At 42.7% G+C, this 23,206-nt stretch overlaps 1 protein-coding gene across 3 annotated transcripts in view; it reads right to left on the bottom strand.

Annotated features, from left to right (window-relative positions):
* Window positions 1–927: 927 nt before the first annotated feature.
* The window catches only part of cd226 (CD226 molecule), a 55,695-nt gene continuing 33,416 nt past the window's right edge, over window positions 928–23,206 (bottom strand). The window contains exons 4-7 of one of the 3 annotated variants that reach the window (XM_078216709.1): window positions 15,253–15,330; window positions 9,312–9,405; window positions 9,156–9,216; window positions 928–4,398 (exon numbers count right to left, since the gene is read on the bottom strand). In XM_078216709.1, the coding sequence (XP_078072835.1) occupies window positions 4,294–4,398; window positions 9,156–9,216; window positions 9,312–9,405; window positions 15,253–15,330 (338 nt within the window). In that variant the 3' untranslated portion in view covers window positions 928–4,293. The remainder of the gene's footprint in view (window positions 4,399–9,155; window positions 9,217–9,311; window positions 9,406–15,252; window positions 15,331–23,206) is intronic. The other 2 variants (XM_078216710.1, XM_078216711.1) reach the window with 2 other exon arrangements.

Raw genomic sequence — 23,206 nt, 5'->3', positions numbered from 1 at the left:
CTGTACAATCTACAAGCCTGTAGCACAGAGGGTGTTTGATCGTATGCATTGTATCTGTTCCTTTGCAACATGACATTTTCAATATTGTGGAAAATTAGATTTAATTTCTATTCATGTTATTTTGTTGCTCTTAGAAAATCATTGTGTGTTAGGAATTGCGTTTTTTTTTAAACAAAATGTTAATAATTTGCTCGTGAATTCTGTATTGGTCATGTCCAGCATCCATCTTACACTTAAAGGCCTACTTGTCACCACGGTAACTTGTCTTGGAAGACATTTTAGCACGGCTGTATACTGAGATTAGTGCAATTAGCAAAATTATCACGCCCCTGGCCGCACCTAGTGCGACAAAAACTTTGGTTAACGATGCAAAAAGCATTTTGAAAATTAGATCGAGTGTTGCAAGTCACAGCCAATGGGGTTTTGGTGTTACAAAGCTTGAAGAGTAGGTTATTTCCAGGACTTGCCTATTGCCTATTCCAATTACTTGCCTAGTAACTCCCTAATATGACAATGTTATGATGCTACCAGTGTTATGATAGGTGTGAAGATATTAGTTCACACTCTGAAACTGCTTCGGTGAGTATCATGACTAAATGTTAGTTTGGTGTGAAAACAGCAGAGTAAAATGACACTGATCTCCAGTTCAGATTTTAGGCTACTTTTCTTTTGTTGTTTGTCTCATGCACTTAATGAAAGGAACAATCTGATGAAAACGAGAAACTGATTCCTAATCAAGTTCATCAGACTGGCCTAGATATCTGTATCCAAAGGAAATTTGCATCTTAGCCATCGTTATCTACTATTTATCTCATGCTTCATGATGTATTTCAGAGTATGGTTTTCAGTAGATGTTATTTTTATGTTGTAATTTATGGTTCTGTGTGACTGCTCTTGGAAATAAATTATTGGCTTTATCAAACTGTGGGTTTTGAGTTGCGTTTTATTTTGCACACCGTGGTATCGGTTACATACAAAAATGAGTTACATTAAAAGCAGATTGATTATCATAAGTGCAGATAAGTTCACCATTATCGGTAACATGTCAGGTAATGTACAAGAAGTACAGATCGCCATTTCTCAAATACATTTGGCTCCCATTTGTATTGTGGGGTGCGACTGTCTGAGGTTCCGCTGAGTTGAGGGTGTCTATCAGCAAGCTTTCATTATGCGGTCTCAGAAGCAGATCAAATGAAGCCGCCGGAAAGTAGAACAGGCCTTTTCACCCGACTGCTAGTTCCAGAGTTGACCCAGTTCCCCCTGCTTAAAATTTTCAGTGTGGCGAAATAAATAAATGAATGGTACTCAAAGCCACCTTTAGCACGATATGAATGAAAATGATAACCGTGCCGTTTACAAATGGGCACATGATGTGCTTATGCATAGGCACATAACTAAGGTAGGAGGAGATTTGGGAGGTGCATAAACCTGTTAGGCAAATGACCTGTTTTTGTGTTTCAAATTCAATGTAATTCTGTGGCACCTCTGTAGGAAATGGCCGTCTCCAATAACTCCCAGTGTTGGAGTCTAGACTTGGGAGACCCAATTTCAAATGCCACTCTGTCTTAATTTTTTACCCAAAGCATTCCTTTACAGCTTGGGTTTTTGCTTAATTCATTTAAGTTTGAGTTTATTTTTATTTATGTCACTGTAAAAATCCCCTCCTCGCCACAGTCTGGCGCCTGTTCGGGTACACTGAGGGAGAATTTAGTATAGCCAACGCACCTAATTTTGGACTGTGGGAGGAAACCGGAGTGTCCGGAGGAAACCCATGTAGACATGGGGAGAATGTGCAGACTCTGCACAGACAGTGACCCCAAGCTGGGAATCAAACCTGGGTCCCTGGCACTGAGAGCAGTGCTAAACACCGTGCCACCTCTAAGATTAAGATTGGTGAGGGAGAGAATATTTCTCAAAGATGCTTTCTGAGTCAGACCAGCAGGGCCAATTGAATAATTCCACTTGTTGCGTGCCCAAGAGTTGGCAAAAAGGGACCTCACAAGGGTGAAGTACCTTATACTGGCAGACTGAGATAGCTTTGCTCACCCAGGTATTTTGACACTTTCCAGTTTGATCATAGAGATTTGCCAGTGATTTCTGATTCACTGCTTACAGATCACATATATGGTGTGCCAGAGGTTCTTTATCTTTAACATGCTCTTTTGTTATTTACATATGGACATCATCCAAAATCATGGAGTAAGCTTTTGTCTAGTTACCAAAGACCCTCAGCTCTATTCTTCACCTCTTTGAATTAGCTGTTATTAAAATCATAATGATCTATGTGTCCTTTAGCCGACCAGTTCTGACCAATTTTGACCTCCGAAAGCATTTACTTTTAAGTTTATTTATTAGTGTCACAAGTTGGCTTACATTAACACTGCAATGAAGTTATTGTGAAAATCCCCTAGTCGCCACACTCCGCTGCCTGTTCGGGTACACTGAGGGAGAATTTAGCATAGCCAATGCACCTAACCAGCACGTCTTCCAGAATGTGGGAGGAAACCCACACAGATACAGGGAGAACATGCAGACTCTGCACAGTGACCCAAGCTGGGAATCGAACCCAGGTCCCTGTGAGGCCAGCAGTGCTAACCACTGTGCCACAATGCCACGGGTATGACTCCGGTAATTTCCTTGTCTAACATCTGGGTTAAATCCAAATTCTCCACGTCCTTGTTTCTTCCAATCTGCACGATCCTTTCAGGTTTATACCCCTGTGCATACCCTCTGCCCATCTAATATTTTAGTAACTTTGACAACTGCTGCTTGAAGCACCAAATAAACCTCTTCTACTCTGGAGCTCCCTTAATCCGTATCTCAATCTTGCCAGCTCCTTCCCTACTTTCAAACCTTTCCTAAAGACCCTGGTACAATATTTCCCTTTCCCTCTGAAGCTCAGTGATTAAATGGTAAAGGGATCTTGTTTGTGTTGCTGTAGGGGAGACTAGCATAGTGGTAATGTCGCTGGACTAGTAATTCAAGCTAATTGGAACTTAAACCGAATTAGTAAAATCTGGAATGTAAAACTGTCAGGAATGGTAAACATTAAACCATTGTCGACTTTCGAAAAAATACCCCATTTGATTCACTTATGTTCTTTAAGGAAAGAAACCTGCCATCCTTCCCCAGTCTCCTCCACATGTGACTCTAAACCTATAGCAATATGATTGTCTCTGAACTACGCTGTGAAATGGTCCTCGCAAGCCACTCAGTTCAAGGACAATTAGGGATGGGCACCAAATGCTGGCATTGTGGGCAATTCCCACATCCCATGAAAGAATAAAGGAGAAAAAACTTCAGACTTATAGAATTTCTTTTGCAGGGATCACAAAGAAGCCCGAGACTAGGAAGAAGCTCTTGATCAACTGAGGGTGACCATAGCTGAATAATAAGTACAAGACATAAAAAATGGAGCACAAGTCAGGAAATTAATATAATATTCCTTGTGTATATGAACAAGCTGGAATATGGTGCTGTACCAAAGCTCCCACAATCTGGTATAAATCCCTTTTTTGGCACTTCATCTGTTCAAAAGTAACACGATAATACTTGCAGAACGCAAAAACAGAAAAATGCTGTAATATCTCAGCAGGTGTGACAGCAGCTGTGGAGGGAGAATTGCCAATGTTTCAAGTCTAGGTGACCCTTCGTCAGAGCTGACAATAGCACTTAGGCTGGAATTCTCTGACCTAACCCACGGCTGAGATTCTCTGCTTCCACTGAGTGCCCAATTCTCTGCTCCCATTGGCAGCAGTGGCGGGGCATCCAACATGGGAGAACTCCAGCCGTAGTTTCATGGCCTCTCAACTGAATATATTTGGACACAATCCAAATGTCAAAGTGTTAAACAAACTTACAAAAGAAATCATCTAATGTCTGCAGCCAAGTTTTCAATCACACCTGAAGGACTGACTTAGTTTCTCAGAAATAGTTTTTTACTCACATAATGTGTTTTGCTAAGCGAATATTTCCTATAAATTCTCAATTGCCAAGTATATAAAGATACTTTCCTTTACTCTTGTTTGAAAGATAATCATATGGAACTTATAACAATAAAACAAGTGGAGCATTTTTAAAAGTTAAAAGAAATAAAACAATAATTTCTTACAGATTTGGTTCTAACATTACAGTAAAGTTCACCATTTTTGCAATGGAATGAATCCACAATCATCTTGTTAGTGAAGAAAATGAAGACTGAAACATGGGAGCGGTCCATGGTGATGAAGGTCTGTCCGCCATCTACCAGTGAAGTTACTGGTGTATCCTTGATCAGCTTATCTGCTGTAGATTCTACAAGTTAGCATAAATAGATTCTTCCTGATATCCCGCAGCCCTGGAATTTGCTCGGTCATAGATGTCAGGGGCTGCATAGCTGTTTGGATTGGCTCTTCTTTGCTGTTTGTAAAGAGGGCGGTTAGAATGGTATTGCAGACAGCGACAATCATTAAACACCAGCTGAACATTGTTCAATGGTGGCACAGTGGTTAGCACTGCTGCCTCACAGCGCCAGGAACCCAGGTTCAATTCCGGTCTTGGGTGATTGTCTGTGTGGAGTCTGCACATTCTCCCCACGTCTGCATGGGTTTCCTCCGGGTGCTCCGGTTTCCTCCCACATGTTGATTGGCCATGCTAAATTGTCCTTAGTGTCGGGGGGATTAGCAGGGTAAATATATGGGGTTAATGGGATAGGGCCTGGATGCGATTGTTGTCAGTGCAGGCTTGTTGGGCTGAATGGCCTCCTTCGGTACTGTAGGGAGTCTATGATTCCGTGAGAAGATTAAGTTTATTTATTAGTGTCACAAGTAGACTTACATTAACACTGCAATGAAGTTAATGTGAAAATCCCCCAGTCGCCGCACTGCGGCGCCTGTTTGGGTACACTGAGGGAGAATTTAGCATAGCCAATGCACCTAACCAGCACATTCAGATGGTGGGAGGAAACTGGAGCACCTGGAGAAAACCCACGCAGACACGGGGAGAACATGCAGACTCTGCACAGACAGTGAGCTAAGCCGGGAATCGAACCCAGGTCCCTGGCTCAGTGAGGCAGCAGTGTTAACCACTGTGCCACCATGCCACTCACACTTGTTCAATGAAAAGATAAACCCAATAAATAGTCATGTCCCATTATGGGGCACAGCGAAAAAGGGAGAGACAGACAAGATAAGTCAAATCAAAAAGGAGCGGTGAGACTTTGTTCTGGCTGGGTTTCAATCCCTGGTTCACTTGATTTACTCTATTCCAAGAGGAGGATTTATTACAGTAATAATGACCAAGTAATTTTGTGGGAAAATATCTTCGGAAACTGTTAATAATTTGCCCAAAGAGAAGCAATGGCCTAGTGGTATTATCGCTAGACTATTAATCCAGAAACTCAGCTAATGTTCTGGAGAACAGGGTTCAAATCCCATCACAGCAGATGGTGGAATTTGAATTCAATTTTAAAAAAATCTAGTATTAAGAACCTTGATGACCATGAAACAATTGTCGATTGTCGGGAAAAAAAACCATCTGTTTCACTAATGTCCCTTCAGGGAAGGAAATCTGCCATTCTTATCTGGTCTGGCCTACATGTGACTCGAGAGCCACAGCAATGTGATTGACTCTCAACTTTTCTCGGGCAATTAGGAATGGGCAATAAATGTGGAGATGCCGGCGTTGGACTGGGGTAAACACAGTAAGAAGTTTAACAACACCAGGTTAAAGTCCAACAGGTTTATTTGGTAGCAAAAGCCACACAAGCTTTTGGAGCCCCAAGAAGGTGAGTGGGAATTCTGTTCACAAACAGGGCATATAAAGACACAAACTCAATTTACATGAATAATGGTTGGAATGCGAATACGTCCAACATTCCAACCATTATTCATGTAAATTGAGTTTGTGTCTTTATATGCCCTGTTTGTGAACAGAATTCCCACGCACCTGAAGAAGGGGCTTGGGGCTCTGAAAGCTTGTGTGGCTTTTGCTACCAAATAAACCTGTTGGACTTTAACCTGGTGTTGTTAAACTTCTTACAATAAACGTTGGCCAGTCAGCCACACCATGTCCCACATGGATAAAGAATAATGAATGAATAAAGATAAAGGTCCAAGGAATCACCGTTGAGTGTATAACCAGTTGTTATAAATTCTGAAGTCACTTTTGATATCATTGCAACCAAGCCTAATTCTGCCTTAGGTCAACATAGACCTACACTGCCAGGCCAAGTTTTTGGAAAACAGTGCTGGAAAGCCCGGATAATTTTATTGCCCCACCCTCACCCCAGCCTTCACCTCCCACTACCTTACTCTGTGCTACTGAGGTCAAAAATTGTACATTTCCACCACCACCCCAGCTAACTCAGGATATGGATATAGATCTGCCCGAGCTGAACCATCTGAGCTTGCAGCAGAGCCATTCCTCATTACTCGATAAAACTGCTGGGAATGAGAGGGACTGGCCATTGACGCTATTGTTTGTTACATGCATTAAACAATACATTGCTCTTTGTAACCCAACCCTTGGATATTATTACGTCCTCGTTATCTTTTACACCTCCAATTCAAGGCCAAATTAAGTGGATAGAAGTTTTTTTTGTAAAATGGGGAATGTTTTGTGCTCAATCGACGTCTAAAATTAAAGACTTGAAACTCAATTGTAGGATGGGTTATTAAAAGCAGAGTGAAATTCCTCCAACTCAGCTGTGTGCCCCACCACAACCTGACAAGAAGCCTAATGCGAAGGCAAAATACTGCAGGTGCTGGAATCTGGAACTGAAACAGAAAATGTTGGAAAATATCAGCAGGTCTGACAGCATCTGTGGAGAGAGAATAGAGCCAACATTTCAAAACATTTCCACAGATGCTGTCAGACCTGCTGAGCATTTCCAGCAATTTTCTGACAAGAATCACAGAATACTACACTGCAGAAGAGGCCCTTCAGCCCATCAAGCTTGCACTGATGCATGAAAGGCCCTGACCTGCCCACCTAATCCCACTTGTCAACTCTTGGCCCAAAGCCTTGAATGTTATGGCGTGCCAAGTACTCATCCAGGTACTTTTTAAAGGATGTGGGGCATCCCGCCTCCACCACCCTCCCAGGCAGTGCATTCCAGACCATCACCACCCTTTGGATAAAAACGTTTTTCCTCAAATCCCCCCTGAACCTCCCACCCCTCACTTTTAACTTGTGCCCCCTTGTAACTAAGTTAACCCATTAACTAAGGGAAACAGCTCCTCCTTATCCACCCTGTCCATGCCCCTCGTAATCTTGAACACCTCAATCAGGTCACCCCTCAGTCTTCTCTGCTCCAGAGAAAACAACTAGAACAACAGCAAGAAGCCTCATTGTTTTCATTCCTGCATCTGAGTTTTCCGAATCAGAGAGATGCTCAAGCAATGTACTTCTTTCCAATACCTAGCGTAACCAAACACAATACACAAACCTTTTTATTTTGGTCACACAATAACCAAAAGGTAATTGTTAGATAACCAGAAGGTGATTGTTTCCCATTGCAAGAGAAAAACATGGGCAACCAGAAAGTGTCGTTCAACCAAGTTTATGCAATCCTTAGAAAGAAAGCTCTTTCTGGTCTTCAAAGGCAAATTGACCGAAACACCAAAAAAACCCCAAATCTTACATCTATTCAATAACAAAGAACAAAGAAAAGTACAGCACAGGAACAGGTCCTTCAGCCCTCCAAGCCTGTGTTGATCAAGATGCCCTAACTTAAAAAACACCTTCTGCACTTACTCGTCCATACCCTTTATTCCCTCCCTATTCTTGTACCCACCCAGATGCCTCTTAAAATTTGCTAATGTGCCTGCTTCCACCACCTCCTCTAGAAGCACGTTCCAGGCACCCACCACTCTCTGCATGAAAAATTTCCCCCACACATCTCCCTTAAACTTTTGCCCTCTCACCTTGAACCCGTGCCCCCTTTAATTGACACTTCCACCCTAGGAAAAAGCCTCTGACTATCCACCCTCTCTATGTCTCTCATAATTTTGTAGACTTTTATCAGGTCTCTCCTCAGCCTCTGCCTTTCCAGTGAAAACAATCCTATTTATTCAACCTCTCCTCATGGTCAACACCCTCAAGACCAGGCAACTTCCTGGTGAACCTTCTTTGCACTCCATCCAAAGCTTCCATATCCTTCTGGTAGTATGGTGACCAGAACTGCATGCAATATTTCAAATGCAGCCTAACCAAGGTTTTATATAGCTTCAATATGATTTCCCAACTCAATGCCCCAGTTGATGAAGGCAAGCATACCATATGCCTACTTAAACACCTTGGCCACCTATGCTGCCACTTTTAAGGAACTGTGGACCTGCACGCCCAGATCCCTCTGTATGTTAATGGTCCTAAGGGTTCTGCCATTTACAGTATAATTCACAGCTAAATTTGATCCTCCAAAATTCATCACCTTGCATTTGTCCAGATAAAACTCCATCTGCCACTTCTGTGCCCAAGTCTCCAATCTATCTAAATCCTGTTGTATTCTCTGACAATCCCCGGCACTATCAGCAACTCCACCAATCTATGTGTCATCCACAAACTTACTAATCAGACCACCCACATTTTCTTCCAGATCATTTATATATACCCTTTGGTACAGCACTAGATTCTGAAAAACGTCCTTCCACCCCTACTCTCTGTCTTCCATAACCAAGCCAGTTCTGTATCCATCTAGCCACCCCACCCCGAATCCCATGTGATTTTAGTTTTTGTACCAGTCTGCCATGTGGGACCTTGTCAAACGCCTTACTAAAGACTACATAAGCTACATCCACAGCCCTTCCCTCTTCAGTTTTCTTTGTCACCTCTTCAAAAAAACTCAATCAAGTTGGTGAGACATGACCTTCCTCATGCAGAGGAATAGACAGGGAGAACGTGCAAACTCCACACAGACAGCGAAGCCGGGAACCGAACCCAGGGCCCTGGCGCTGTGAGGCAGCAGTGCTAACCATTGCGCCACCATTGTGCCTGTAAGGGAGCAGATTGGAGTCCCTGTCAATGGCTGAGAGCTTTTTTTTTATCTTTCAACCCTTTAAGGGCCTGGAACTGCAAAGTCTTATAACTAATCTAAGTTGATGTGGCCCATCATAAGATTTACATTAACAGCAAATTAATTTAATAAGCATCTATCATTGTAACAAAGATTGTCTTACATAATTCCTTTCGGCTATGCCCTTTTTAAACTGTTTTTTGTTCCTTTTCCGTTTCTTTCTTCTGAGGAAAAGAATAAGGCACGTTAATATGTCCCAGGTCAATCACTTCATTACCTATTCACTCATTCACTATTTAATAAATCGCAGAATACATACCTCTTTACACAAATTACAATAACAACACTGATGACCAACACAAGGCTTCCAAAAGCAACTGCACCAATTATTAAAAACATTGTTATGTCTGTAACTGAACAAGAAAAAAGATATTAGTGCATAATATACTAACTTAAAATGAAATGAAATTACTCAACAGATTCCATGTGATTATATTTGCTGCATATGTACTTTGCCTTGCTAATATTTTGAGCTGTCAACTATTTGGTTTTTTTTTAATCACATAAAACTAACACATCACTTGCTTTGGTTTTCCATCTCCTATAGCAATAATGAAACTGTCATTGCTCAGAGGTTATTACACAAACGGGGCAGCATAGTGGCACAGTGGTTAGCACTGCTGCCTCACAGCGCCAGGGACCTTGGTTTAATTCCCAGTTCAGGTCACTGTCTATGCAGAGTCTGCATGTTCTCCTTGTGTCTGCGTAGGTTTCCTCCGGGTGCTCCGGTTTCCTCCCACAGTCCAAAAGACATGCTGGTTAGGTTCATTGGCCATGCTAAATTCTCCTTCAGCATACCCGAACAGGTGCCGGAGTGTGGCGACTAGGATATTTTCACAGTAACTTCATTGTAGTGTTAATATAAGCCTACTTGTGACACTAATAAATAAATAAACAAATGGTCTTGTGGCAAAAAGCATGGATGTACCAGTGAGCCACATCACAGAGAGGTAGACAGAAATCTGAAACACAAAAAAGAAAGTGCTGGAAGTACTCAGCAGGTTGAGCAGCATCTGTGGAGAGAGAAGCAGAGTTAATGAACGAGAATTACCGGCCATCCCGCCAATGGGACCTTCTGGTCCTGCCACTGGTGACCTCCGGTAGAGGGTTCCCTGGCAGCGGGATGAGCATGACACGCAAAACGTTATAGATACTGACGGGACCAGAAGATCCCACCGACAGCTAATTGTGAGTCACCTCCACGACTGGAAAACACAGGGCGAGGGGGAGAGGAGTGGAAAATTCCACCCTATGTTTTGAGTCAATTATGACTCTTCAAAAAGCTCAATCTCAATCCTTCTATCCTCTCTAATTACCATCATACTTCAAACTTCCCCACTATTGCAAACATCCTAGAATGTATTGAAACCAAAGCCCTTTTCAGTTTGAATCTATTTAGTCCATTTCCGTCACAGTGTTCAACACAGCCAACTACTTCACATTCCTCCATCATTTATCTCCATGTCAATGCTCTTGCCTGGTTCCAATTCTATTCTTTCCAAAATAGCTAACACCTATCCTGCAATGATGTCTTCTCCTACCCATGCACGGCCACCTCAGGATTGCTCAAGTTACCAACCATAGGGAAGTTGAGGAGATAATGTACAACAACTATTGTTGTAGAGAATGTTATCAGCGACTTTGCTTCGGCAATGTCAGCCCTGCTGATGTGATGGAGTGGGCTTTTTGAGGATGGGAGTGGTGATGATGATAACCATTTTGAAGGGCTGAGCAACAGTGCCCGCGGAAGGGGAATAGCTATCAATATCAGCAACTCGTGGGTCGAAAACTGATAAACGTGAGGACAGCAATTGGGCTCGGACAGTCTCAAGTGTGAGGGCCAAGTGTGAGCCCTCATCACGAAGAACCCTACAGTGCTTCCCCCTGAAATTTACAGCACTCTTTCCATAAGCTTATGCTGAAACATGTCAAGAATCTCATTAATATCTAATGGACTACAAAACCTGAAAAACAAAGCAAAAATTAGCATTAGGATTGCAAGAAAAGTTATAATCCACGGAATAAAAGGGACAATAACAACGTGGATACAAAAGTGGCTGAATAATAGGAAGCAGGGAGCAATGGTCAATGGATATTACTCGGCTGGAGAAGATTTGTAGTGGTGTTCCCCATGGGTTGACATTGGGACCCTTGCTTTGCCTGAGTTATATTAATCACCTAGATCTTGGTGTGCAGGGGACAATTAGTTTGTGGATGATACAAAACTTGGAAGTACAGCATAATCAAGGACTCACGCAACCCAGACATACTCTTTTCCACCTTCTTCCGTCGGGAAAAAAGATACAAAAGTCTGAGATCACGTACCAACCGACTTAAAAACAGCTTCTTCTCTGCTGCCATCAGACTTTTGAATGGACCTACATTGTATTAAGTTGATCTTTCTCTACACCCTAGCTATAACTGTAACACTACATTCTGCACCCTCTCCTTTCCTTTTCTATGTACGGTATGCTTTGTCTACGCGCAACAAACAATACTTTTCATTGTATACCAATACATGCGACAATAATAAAACAAATCAAATCAATAAATCAAAAAAGTATTATAGACTGTGAGGAGAACAGTGTTGAAGTGATAGTGGCTGATCAGAGCAATCCTTGAGGAAATTCCCGGCAATTCTGACAGCTTAAATGATGTCTGGCAAATTAATGTATGCAGTGGGCTGTTGGCAAATGTACGGGCAAGACAGCCCAACTCTCATCAATTTACATTGACCTGATAAAAACTTAACTCAAGCAAGGTAGGATCTCAACGTTAATCAAAGGCAGTGTTTGTACCATTAGAAATTGATAGTTTACTAAATCAAAATGAAATAATTTTCTTTGCTTTAGAATAGCACTGCGGTTAGTAATTGGTTAGTGATTAATATCTTTAGTTGCCAGCTGTGTGAGCTATATTGTGCTGACAAGCTGTGTCCTATTCTTTCATGATGCTGTGAATTACAGAGCTTCATCATAGAATGATGATTTTCTGAAAGGTTTTTCCTGTTATTTATCAGCTCCCTTACAATTTAACTGGAAATAGGAATAGGAAAAGATCATTTGACCAGCAACACTACTCTCATTTCCACCAATTTCTACCCCCCCTGCCACCACCCCCCTCCATCTACCTTCTTAACATATCACCCTGTTATTCTTTTCTCCAAAAAGACTTCTAGCCGTTTCTTAAGCTAATTCTTTCTTTCATCGCCTGCACTTCCGACGGTTCTTCCACAAGCAGTTTCACAAACAACCTCAGCAAGTGTCCATTTACTTATTTTCATGCCATTCATAGAATCCCTACAGCGCAGAAGGAGACCATTCGGCCCATCAAGTCTGCATCGACTTTCTGATAGTGTGTCTCACCCAGGTTCCCTCCTTTGCCCTATCCCTATAAATCCACACATTTACAATGGCTTATCTATTTAACCTCCACATCTTGGGACACTAATGGGGGAATTTGCATGGCCAATCCACCTAACCTGCGCATCTTTGGAGTCTGGGAGGAAACCACAGCACCCAGACGAAACCCAGACACAGACACAGGGAGAACGTGCAAACTCCACACAGATGGTCACCCAAGGCCAGAATTGAACCCAGGTCCCTGACGCTGTGAAGCAGCAATGCTAACCACTGTGCCACTCTATTTACTGTATACAGTACAGTGTGCTTTATACTGGGGAGGCCTAGAAATTTTGACCGTTTGCTGCTCACCGCTTGTTCTGTCCATAGATATAGTCCTGTTTGACTGTAGCTATTATCTCTGCTGCTACTCTTAGCACAGTCAAATGTTTCAGTCTATGCTGTCCCAACCAAATTCCATAGGAACTTCAGATCAATGTCTCATTTTTTCCCATGGCGCCATGTGATCCCCTCATCTGAACACTAACTTGGTAACTCCAGACTTAAGCTGTCTCTCCTTTTATCCTTCCAGTGTTCCCCATTCTATCTCCCACTATTTTACATATCTTTTTATTTTAGCCCTTTTCCTAACCAGATTGAGGTGAACTATTTATGTCTTCCAGTGCTTTTCATCTCTTTGCTAGCTACGTAAATAACTGCTCACAGATTATTAGCTACCTCTTTATAATGGTAGTTATCTGTACTCATTAACTTTTTTTTATTTGTTCATGGGATGTGGACGTCACTGGCTGGGCCAGCATTTATTGCCTATCCCTAATTGCCCTTGAACTGAGTGACTTGCTAGGCCATTTCAGAGGGCAGTTGAGAGTCAGCCACCTTGCTGTGGCTCTGGAGTCACATGTAGGCCAGACCGGGTAAGAACGGCAGATTTCCTTCCCTAAAGGACATTCGTGAACCAGATGGGTTTTTTCAACAATCGACAATGGTTTCATGATCATCAGTAGATTCTTAATTCCAGATTTTTTTAATAATTGAATTCAAATTCCACCATCTGCCATGGCAAGATTCAAACCTGGGTCCCCAGAATGTTATCTGAGTTCCTGGATTAATAGACTAGCAATGTGGCCACTAGGCCATCGCCTCCCCTGTTATCTGTTGTTCTGCTTTCCTCTCTATATTTTGGTCTTTTCAGTTCTATAAAGGTTCTCTATTCAAAACATCAATCCGTCTTTCTCTTTACAGATTCTGAAAGACCTGTTTTCTTCCATTGTTCACTGTTAATTTACATTATTTTATTCAATGGCATTCCCTGGTAATATTTATCCTTATCTTCTCTGTGAAATATCTCCTCCTAACTTCTCTTTTTACTCCTATTTTTAGAATTATCCACCAATTTTTCCTTGTACATATCCACACTTGTATGGCCCTGATAATGATGTCGAAGCATTGGAGAAGGTGCAAAAAAGATCTACTAAGGCTGTTACCAAGATTAAAGTTGGGTGCTATCCTCAAGGTAATCTCAGCAGACTGGGGTTCTTTCTTCCAGAAAAGAAAAAACTATGAGGAGAACCGGAGGGGTTTTGTAAAATTATGAAGGGGTTTGATAGAATGGATGTCAAGAAACTGTTTCCAATGGTGTGTGAGACTTCTTTAGCCAGAGAGTGGTTGGAATGTGAAATTTGCTATCATATTCAGTGGTTGATGTGAATGGCGTAGGTGCATTTGTGGGGAAGCTGAGTAAGAGGGAGAAAGGGATAGACGGATATGCTGATAGGGTTAGGTGAAGGAGGGTGGAAAGAGGATCATGCAGAGTATAAATATGACATTAAGGTGTTGGGCCATATGACCGGCTTCTGAGCTGTAAGTATTATACAATTCCAGGTGGCAAATGGGCGTTATTAGAAGATAACCAAAAACAGGTCAAATAAAGAAATTAACAGGAATTTCTTTACATCCAGCGCAGCGAGAATGTAGAGCTCTCTGTCAAATTAGATGATTGAAGCAAAGAGTATTGATGAATTTAAAGAGAGGCTTGATAGAAATTGAGGAACACAGGAGTCGGGGGGGCGGGGGAGGGGGGGGTAGAGTGAAGAATTGAAAGATAACTGGAGTGGGAGGAAGTTTGTATGCAACCTAAACACTGCTATTACACTATATGGTCTGCCTCTGTGGTATGGATTCTGTTATTTTGTACTTTCCATTCATTATGAAAATGTCAGTATTCTCAGGAAAATAAGCCTAAAAGAGATGGATATTTTTAATATGGAATATTTCAATATGGAATAGGGCAGCATGGTGGCACAGTGGTTGGCACTGCTGTCTCACAGCGCCAGTGACTCGGGTTCGATTCCGGCCTCAGGTGACTATGTGGAGTTTGCATGTTCTCCCCGTGTCTGTGTGGGTTTCCTCCCCATGCTCCAGTTTCCTCCCACAGTCCAAAGATGTGCAGGTTAGGTGGATTGGCCATGCTAAATTGCCCCTTAATGTCCCAAGATGTGTAGGTTAGGTGGATTAGCGGGGTAAATAAGTGGGGTTACGGGAACAGGGCCTGGGTAGGATGTTCTGTTGGAGAGTCGGTGCAGACCCGATGGGCCGAATGGCCTCCTTCTGCACTGTAAGGATTCTATGAATATACCTACTCATTCACTGCCCTATGAACATGTCTTGCCGATCCAGCGGACAATAGCTTTTGATCATTTGTGTCAAATCAGGTATTATATTCAGACAAAATGGAACCTAGTATAAGCTGTGCACTGCAATTTTCTAACGCACATATATGTGCCAATGATACAGTGATGCAACACAGTCTATAGGAGTGTCTCCCTGCTGAGGACTCACCTGCCTTTGATGGGTCGCTCTGTCCTTCAACAAGTACTTGGGATGTGGCATGAATTCTTGGTGGGACATCTGACTGCTCTTGTATGAAAGGAAACAATGGAACTGGTAACTATTCTATCCAAAATAATGGGCCTAATCACAGGCCAGAATTAGTAAGCATATACTGCGAGAGGAACAAGGCAGAGGTTAATTCATTTAGTCATTTTTTTCTTTATAATCTGATTGAAACAATTGTAAAACACTGGCTACAAACGTCAAGGCCAACCAGCCTCTTACCACCGACCACATGTTGAACTCGACTTCCTCTCAAATAAAATATCACTGAGCCTAAACTGTGTCAGTGGAAATACAGTTTAACTGGAGATGACCTGATTACATTCAAACAGATGACAATCTAAAAAATATGTTAGGATCTTAAAGAGACGAGTAATTAAAAGGAATGCAAAAAAAGACAAACATTTAGTTATATTTTCAAGGAAGCACTTTACTAGATCAAAACAAAAACAAAAGGTCAATTATTTCTCAGTGAAAGCGACAGCTAAACAGATCGAAAAAGCGTGTGTTAAAGTGTATGATTTTCCTGCTGATAGTGACTCGTCTTGTTCAGAGTGTGGTCGTGACATGTTCCCACCACAACCTGAGATTACAAGACCGTCTTCTGCTGAACCTGGTACTGTTGGTACGTCTCAGGTATTTTTTCCAGCAGCTTTTATCTTTTAGAAATAGCGTGATGCCAGTTTCCATGAGCAGGCCACCCATCTTACCAGCCAACGTCGAGATAGTTTACCCTCTGTCACACAGCGCGTAGTCCAAATCTAACAAATGAACCTGATCACAGTGAATTAGTCCTGGACAATGCCGAGGGAGCTCTCCTGAAACTTGAGAAGACGTAAAATATTCACACCCTGGGACCATTTTGTAACGGATTAAACTAGTGTCCGGATGCATCTACAAAGAAGCTGATTTACAGATGCATTAGCATGAGGCAAACTAATATATCACACGAGGCAGCACGGTGGCACAGTGGTCAGATCTGCTGCCTCACAGCGCCAGGGATCCGGGGTCAATTCCAACCTTGGGTGACCGTTTGTGTGGAATCTGCACATTCTCCCCGTGTCTGTGTGAGTTTAGTTCGGGTGCTCCAGTTTCCCCCCACACTATAAAGATGTGCAGGTTAGTTTGATTGGCAATGCTAAATTGCCCCTTTGTGTCCGGGGGATGTGGGGTTAAGGGGAGAGGATCTGGGTGAGATTGTTGCCGGTACAGGCTCAATGGGCCAAATGGCCTCCTTCTGCACTATAGAGATTCTATGATTCTCTATGACAATCTGTAAGTTACAACAGAGTGGAATGGCAATTTAAAATAAACTGTGTCTTTCAGTTTCCCTCAGCAAACTCTTGAAATGGCGCACTCTCTGATAATAAATATTCAAGTGCTGCTCATACTCGAGGTTCCCCCATGATAAATGTAGGGGCACACGATAACAGAATTGGTGAACACTAATATTTTTAAAATTAAGAATCTTTTCTTTGCAACAGCCAAGCAAATAAAGAGTGTTTTATTATATTGAGCTCAAAACTAACAATGCTATGTGAAAACTAGGCCAGTGCTAAAGCGAGCTTACAACGGAGATATTTTTATTCAGTATGCTCGAAAGCAATATGCTGAAATATTCTTGATATTAACATTATTGACAAACCCAGACATTCATGCATCCAAGTAGGTTAAACTATGCAGGCATGATGTGGAGATGCTGGCGTTGGATTGGGGTGGGCGTAGTAAGAAGTCTCACAACACCAGGTTAAAGTCCAACAGGTTTATTTGGAATCACGAACTTTGAGAGCACTGCTCCTTTATCAGGTGAGTGACTCACCTGAGGAAGGAGCAGCGCTCCAAAAGCTCCATATTCACTGCGTTAATGGGAGACACACTTGTACTCCTACTATTGAAACTGGGCTTGTTGTATTTGGAGGCACTTGCTTGTAATGTACATTTCTGCAAATAAATGCATATTAGAAGTGTATAACAGTGATCCCTGTTATAAGATTGTGTCTGGGGACATTGACCGAACACAGAACTGGACTGCCAAAATCTAGACAATATAGCACATTTGACTCAGCATATCTATGTACAGGTAGATTTTTTCCTTCTAATCTCATTTCTCTGCCATTCACCCAAACACTTTCTACCAATTCATCCAATTCCTACCAAATTGTTATAGGTTCTCCAGTAGTAGCCACTTGTGCTAAAAAAAAATGCATAATGCATAATCTAATAAACCTCAATGTTCAGAAAGAAAAACTGTCAACAGTTTTATCCTTCACTGACTGGTTTTCTCAATTACTGGTTAACAATGCATTCATTTTCATATTTGGTATAAATCAATATTCGTTGCAACACGATATTGAGCGCAAAATATTTTTCGTAATGCTGAAGGCTATTTGCATTATTTGCTGGCCACCTAGCTTTGAACACTATGGACAAATATTATAATAGAATGAAGAAAATTTTATCCAGAGATCCCGTACACTCAACTTAGGCCAATGCCAGGTTTTATGATGGAGTTATGACAACCCTTTAAAGTTTCAGTCAAACCAAAGCCTATTCCCACTTTTTGTCACAGCAATATCATTCACTATATAGATCTATACATTCCTCCCCGCATCTAGATCACTGGGACCCACACAAAACCTATACTCAGAATACAGGACATTCAACCTCCTCTGGAACAGGACAATTTCATGTTAGCTAATTAGACAACATATTTTACCATCAATTCTTTTACATTTTAGCCAAGGGTTATAATTGCTGAAGTTTTTATTGTCAGATCTTCATTACAAAAGAGAACCAATTGTTTTATGAAAGAACTAAGGCCAATTAGATAGAGTTCTATGTGGAGCGTACAGGGCCTGATATAACCCTCACTTCAAGTATACTTTGCTGGAGAATACAATTGCAACGCAGAAAAGAAAGTTTTTTCAGGTAAATCCCTTAACTTTACAGTGGGTAAATGAAACATATACTGATCAGAAAGATCAGAAGATCTCCTTGTGGCAGGTTAGTTAATTCCCAACATGGTTGGAGTTGGGAATATGGAATTAATCTCAAATTTAAGTTTTAGGTTTATTTATTAGAGTCACAAGTAGGCTTACATTAACACTGCATGAAGTTACTATGAAAATCCCCTAGTCACCACATTCCGACGCCTGTTCGGGTACACCGAGGGAGAATTTAGCATGGCCAATGCACCTAACCAGCACATCTTGCAGACTTTTGGAGGAAGCCAGAGCATCTGGAGGAAACCCGCGTGGACACGGGAAGAACATGCAGACTCCGCACAGACAGTGACCCAAGCCGGGAATCGAACCCGGGTCCCTGGCGCTGTGAGGCAGCAGTGCTAACCACTGTGCCACCGTGTTCTCAGGCAAGGGATTCATCAAAGGTTCTCACGTTTAACATTGTACAGTGATCCCTGTTCTAAGTATTTGTGTGTGAACATTGACTCAGCTCAGAACCAGACTGACAGAAATCGAGAGAACGTTGTCTGCATTTGATGGTTTTTGGGAGGAATGAGGAAAGCGGAATGAAAAGTGACTGGCCCCTGTTGCTCCTGCCCCAGCACCATCGATTGTTGGAGAAATCTATCTATCAGATAGGTTTTTCCAACGATCAACAATGGCCATCAATAGATTCCTAATTCCAGATATTTTTTATTGAATTCAAATTCCACCGCCTGCCGTGACGGGATTCAAACCCGGGTCCCCAGAACATTAGCTGAGTTTCTGGAATAATGGCTGAATGATAATACCGCTCAGCCATCGCCTCCCTGTCTCAGCCTCTTTCCTTTAATTTCCCTTTTGTTTGAGCTTTTATTGGCCCCCTTGACAAAGTCATTCTATTGATATCTAATTGAATTATCAGAAGCCAGCCCCCTTCAGTCTTCTCTCCGGTTCTGTGTTGTCACCACTTTCCCCTAGTTACACTGTTAAGACCACACTTCACACCAATCATAGACATAATCCAGCATCCATGGAAGGCTTCAGGATAAATGCATCTTTTTTAAAAAATGCAGTGCCCTCATGAGAAACAAGGGGCCATTTCAAAATCACAAATCCCGAGAGGTTAGTACTTGGGGAATGATCATCTTTTTTACTCTAATATATTGTCAGAATAGAATCTTATTTTAAATAGTGCTCTTCCCTGAGAACATATTGGCCAAGTGAAGTATAAATTAACAAGTGCAGTAAACATGTAGATTGAATATTTCCTTTGCCTCAAATCCAATTCATTGTACTGCCATGAATTTATCATCGGTCTGCACTGTCATACGGGGTTTAGTATTGTGGAGAAGAATGCACAGGCTTTTCACAGGTAAGTGTAGGAAAAATAGATAAACACAATAAAGGATGGCTTTTTGCTGATAAGTAACTCTTCGTCAGGTTTTAACAAAGACAGGGAATATCCAATATGCAAGCTTAAGAGCAAAAGAGAGGAGAAGACGACATATATATTCTAAATTTTAATCGACTGGAAATGATTTTGTATTGATCTACATTCTATCCTTCTCTTGAAGTGATGTACAGCCATTTCTTACGTTGAATAAGGTTTTAACCATGTGTGCGGTCATTAAACTCTGTTCTACATTATTTTTGAGGATGTATAATGGTACATTTTTGATTTTTAATTGAGAACTGGCAAACGTAAAGGTCAGTTGTGAATAATGAGTGCAATTTTCTCATTAGCTGTGACTGAAAACCAATGGGCAGTTCCCTAGCTGCACAGACCAGTTTTCTCTCTAGACCTTGAGCCCTTCTGAGGAAAATAATCAGTGGGCAGGGTTTACACCATCACTCTGATGGGGAAGGAGATTTGAAAATGACGCCCTGATCAACACAGAAAATAAATGGCCTCCAGCGCACACCCCGCCCCCCCCCCCCACACCCCCCACTGCACATCTTACCCCCCCACCCCTCCCTTACAGACATGGAGGTGACCCCCTCTCACACCCACTCCCTCTTTGCAGGCATCGGGACATCTCCTGCAACCCCCCCACCCCCACTGCAGTCTCAGGGGCATACTCCCCCCCCCACAGGCATCAGCCCTCCCCAACAACGATAAGGGGAGCCCCTTCCACGGGGCTGCCCAGAGAGCCCAGCCTTGGCACTTCCAGGTTGTCACAGTGCCAATATGGCCGTGTGGCAGAGTGACAATGTGGCAGTGCCAGCCTGGCAGTGCCGCCCTGTGCTAAGGGACGGTGCCAAGGAGCAGTGCCATAGGACGGTGCCCAGGCATATCCCGCTTCCCCCCATGGGCTGAACTTATCTTTGCATTCCCAAAGGGGATTCCCGCGACAGAATCTCATTCTTGGAAAGCTGTTGTAAACCTCGCTGGCATGTTTGAATATTCTGGCGGGGGTGGGGGTGGTGGGGGTGGGGGGGGGGGGGGGGTGGGGGGGGGTGGCTATTTATATTAAAGTTTATTGAAATCCACTGAGATGAGCTTCTTGCCCTTTCTGGGAGTGAACCTGGTGACATCACCAGTGAGGGGTGGGGGAAAATTGGGAAAGGCAATCTCTTCACAGAGAATCATGTTTTCTCATGCTCTCTGGATTTTCTGCTCGCGTTGCTGTTCTTACTGACAGCGAATGTGGGTTGGAAATTGTCCCCAATGTCTTGAATAGGTAGTAAAGTGGGCAATTTGCAAAAATGTTTGATTGTTTTTTTTAGCACAGGAAAGGACAAAATCTGCCATGGATGTTCAAAGCAACTAAAATCAAAAAGAAATAATTAATTATTTCTGAAGCTGTGAGGCAATATTCTTGGGGTGATATCCTCTTGTGGTGAGTTTTCTGTGCACTGATGTCATTCTGGACTCTTATAAGTTCATGTTTTTTCATTAGTGTTACAAGTCGGCTCACGTTAACACTGCATGAAGTTACTATGAAAATCCCCTAGTCGCCACACTCCGACACTGAGGGTACACTGAGGGAGAATTTAGCATGGCCAATGTACCTATGATGTGGAGATGCCGGTGTTGGACTGGGGTAAACACAGTAAGAAGTTTAACAACACCAGGTTAAAGTCCAACAGGTTTATTTGGTAGCAAAAGCCACACAAGCTTTCGGAGCTTTTAGCCCCTTCCTCAGGTGAGTGGGAATTCTGTTCACAAACAGAGCTTATAAAGACACAGACTCAATTTACATGAATAATGGTTGGAATGCGAATACTTACAACTAATCAAGTCTTTAAGAAACAAAACAATGGGAGTGGAGAGAGCATCAAGACAGGCTAAAAAGATGTGTATTGTCTCACCAGCACATCTTTCGGACTGTGGGAGGAAACCGGAGCACCTGGAGGAAATCCACACAGACACGGGGAGAACGTGCAGACTCCATACAGACAGTGACCCAAGCTGGGAATTGAACCCTGGTCCCTGTGAGGCAGCAGTGCTAACTACTGTGCGTCCATACTACCCTAGTCTTACAGTCTTATGAAGGTCTATAAGCAATATGCTGGATATTGAGGTCAGCAATGAAGCAGTGCCACTCGCTGCAAAGATTTGCGGATCTCTGTGACGAGAATGTTCGCTATGCCGAGGTCAATTTGTCATCGCAGGTCAAAGGGATCACCAGGCACCCAGCAACAGTGATTTTACCGAACATCACACGAGGATATTCTCAATGGGGCAACAAACTAGGACGTAGAAACCATTGCGTGGCTTCACTTTTCTTTTTATTTGACAAATTAAATGATTGGGACCTGCACATGGATAGATGCAAAAAAAATCTTAAACTTATGAAACTAAAAATATTGGGCTGCCCCTTCCCCTCCCCTCCCCCCATGGAAAGGCAATGCGCCCACCCCGTTTTTGGCAGGGGGTGGAGTGGTGCACTGCTGTCCCACCCACCTTTGGCCTGGTCCCAGTGATACGTGGTGGAGTGGGTAAGATGCCCCTGAGCTGCCTGTCCTTCAACCTAATGAGCCTCTTAAATGGCCAATTTTCTTTTTACCGTCATATAGAAACTTGACATTCAGCAGATATAAAATTACTCATTCAGGGCCATTAAGGAGGTTTAGCAGGAATTATGAACTCAGTGCACAGTTAAAAATCCAGTCAATAGGGTGTAACTTTTTTAGTAGTTTTTACAACGGAACTAAAAGTGTAAGAGTGGATGTTCTATTCAGTTCATTGATTCCCATATCATTACAGTCTGGGGGAACCCTCAGAAACACACCCTCTGAAGAAAAGTAGAATCGTTGACAGAAACCTTCTGGAGTAGTGTTTATTGGCGGGATTCTCTGACCTTCCTGTGGTGTGTTTCTTGCAGCGGGAGGTGGTGTGCCGGTGGCTGGCAACGGGATCTTCTGGTCCCGCTGCTGCCAATGGAATTGCCATTGGCTCTGCCCCATGCTATTGGCAAACCCGTAGCAGGGTGGGCCATCAAACAGCCAGAAAGTTCCGGTCATAGACAACAAGTTCTGGATTTTCTGAACAATGCTACTATGCTACCATCCTTTATGGAACAAAATCTGCCATCCTTGTCAAGTCTGACCTATACGGGGCTCCAGGCCCACAGCAGTATAGATGCCTCTTGTCTGCTCTCTGAAACTGTCTGGCAAGCCACCTTCTCAGGAGGAATTGTGGATGACCAATAAATGTCGGCTCCCCAGTGCGGCCCACATCCCCCTTAATGAGTAATCATAGAATCATAGAATGCAAAAGAGGCCCTTCGGCCCATCAAGTCTGTACCAACACACGAGAAACACCTGACCTCCCACCTAATACCATTTACCAGCACTTGGCCGATAGCTTCAAGTTATGACATGCCAAGTGCTCATCCAGGTAGTTTATGAAGGATGTGGGGCAATCCGTCTCTACCATCCTCCCAAACAGCATGTTCCAGACCATCACCACCCTCTGGGTAAAGATGCTTTTCCTCAGATTCTCCCTTAAA

This window comes from Mustelus asterias, chromosome 7, assembly GCF_964213995.1.
Source record: "Mustelus asterias chromosome 7, sMusAst1.hap1.1, whole genome shotgun sequence".
Classification (NCBI taxonomy): domain Eukaryota; kingdom Metazoa; phylum Chordata; class Chondrichthyes; order Carcharhiniformes; family Triakidae; genus Mustelus; species Mustelus asterias.
The sequence above is the reverse complement of the archived record's forward strand: the minus strand, read 5'-3'. Positions and strand labels throughout refer to the sequence as shown.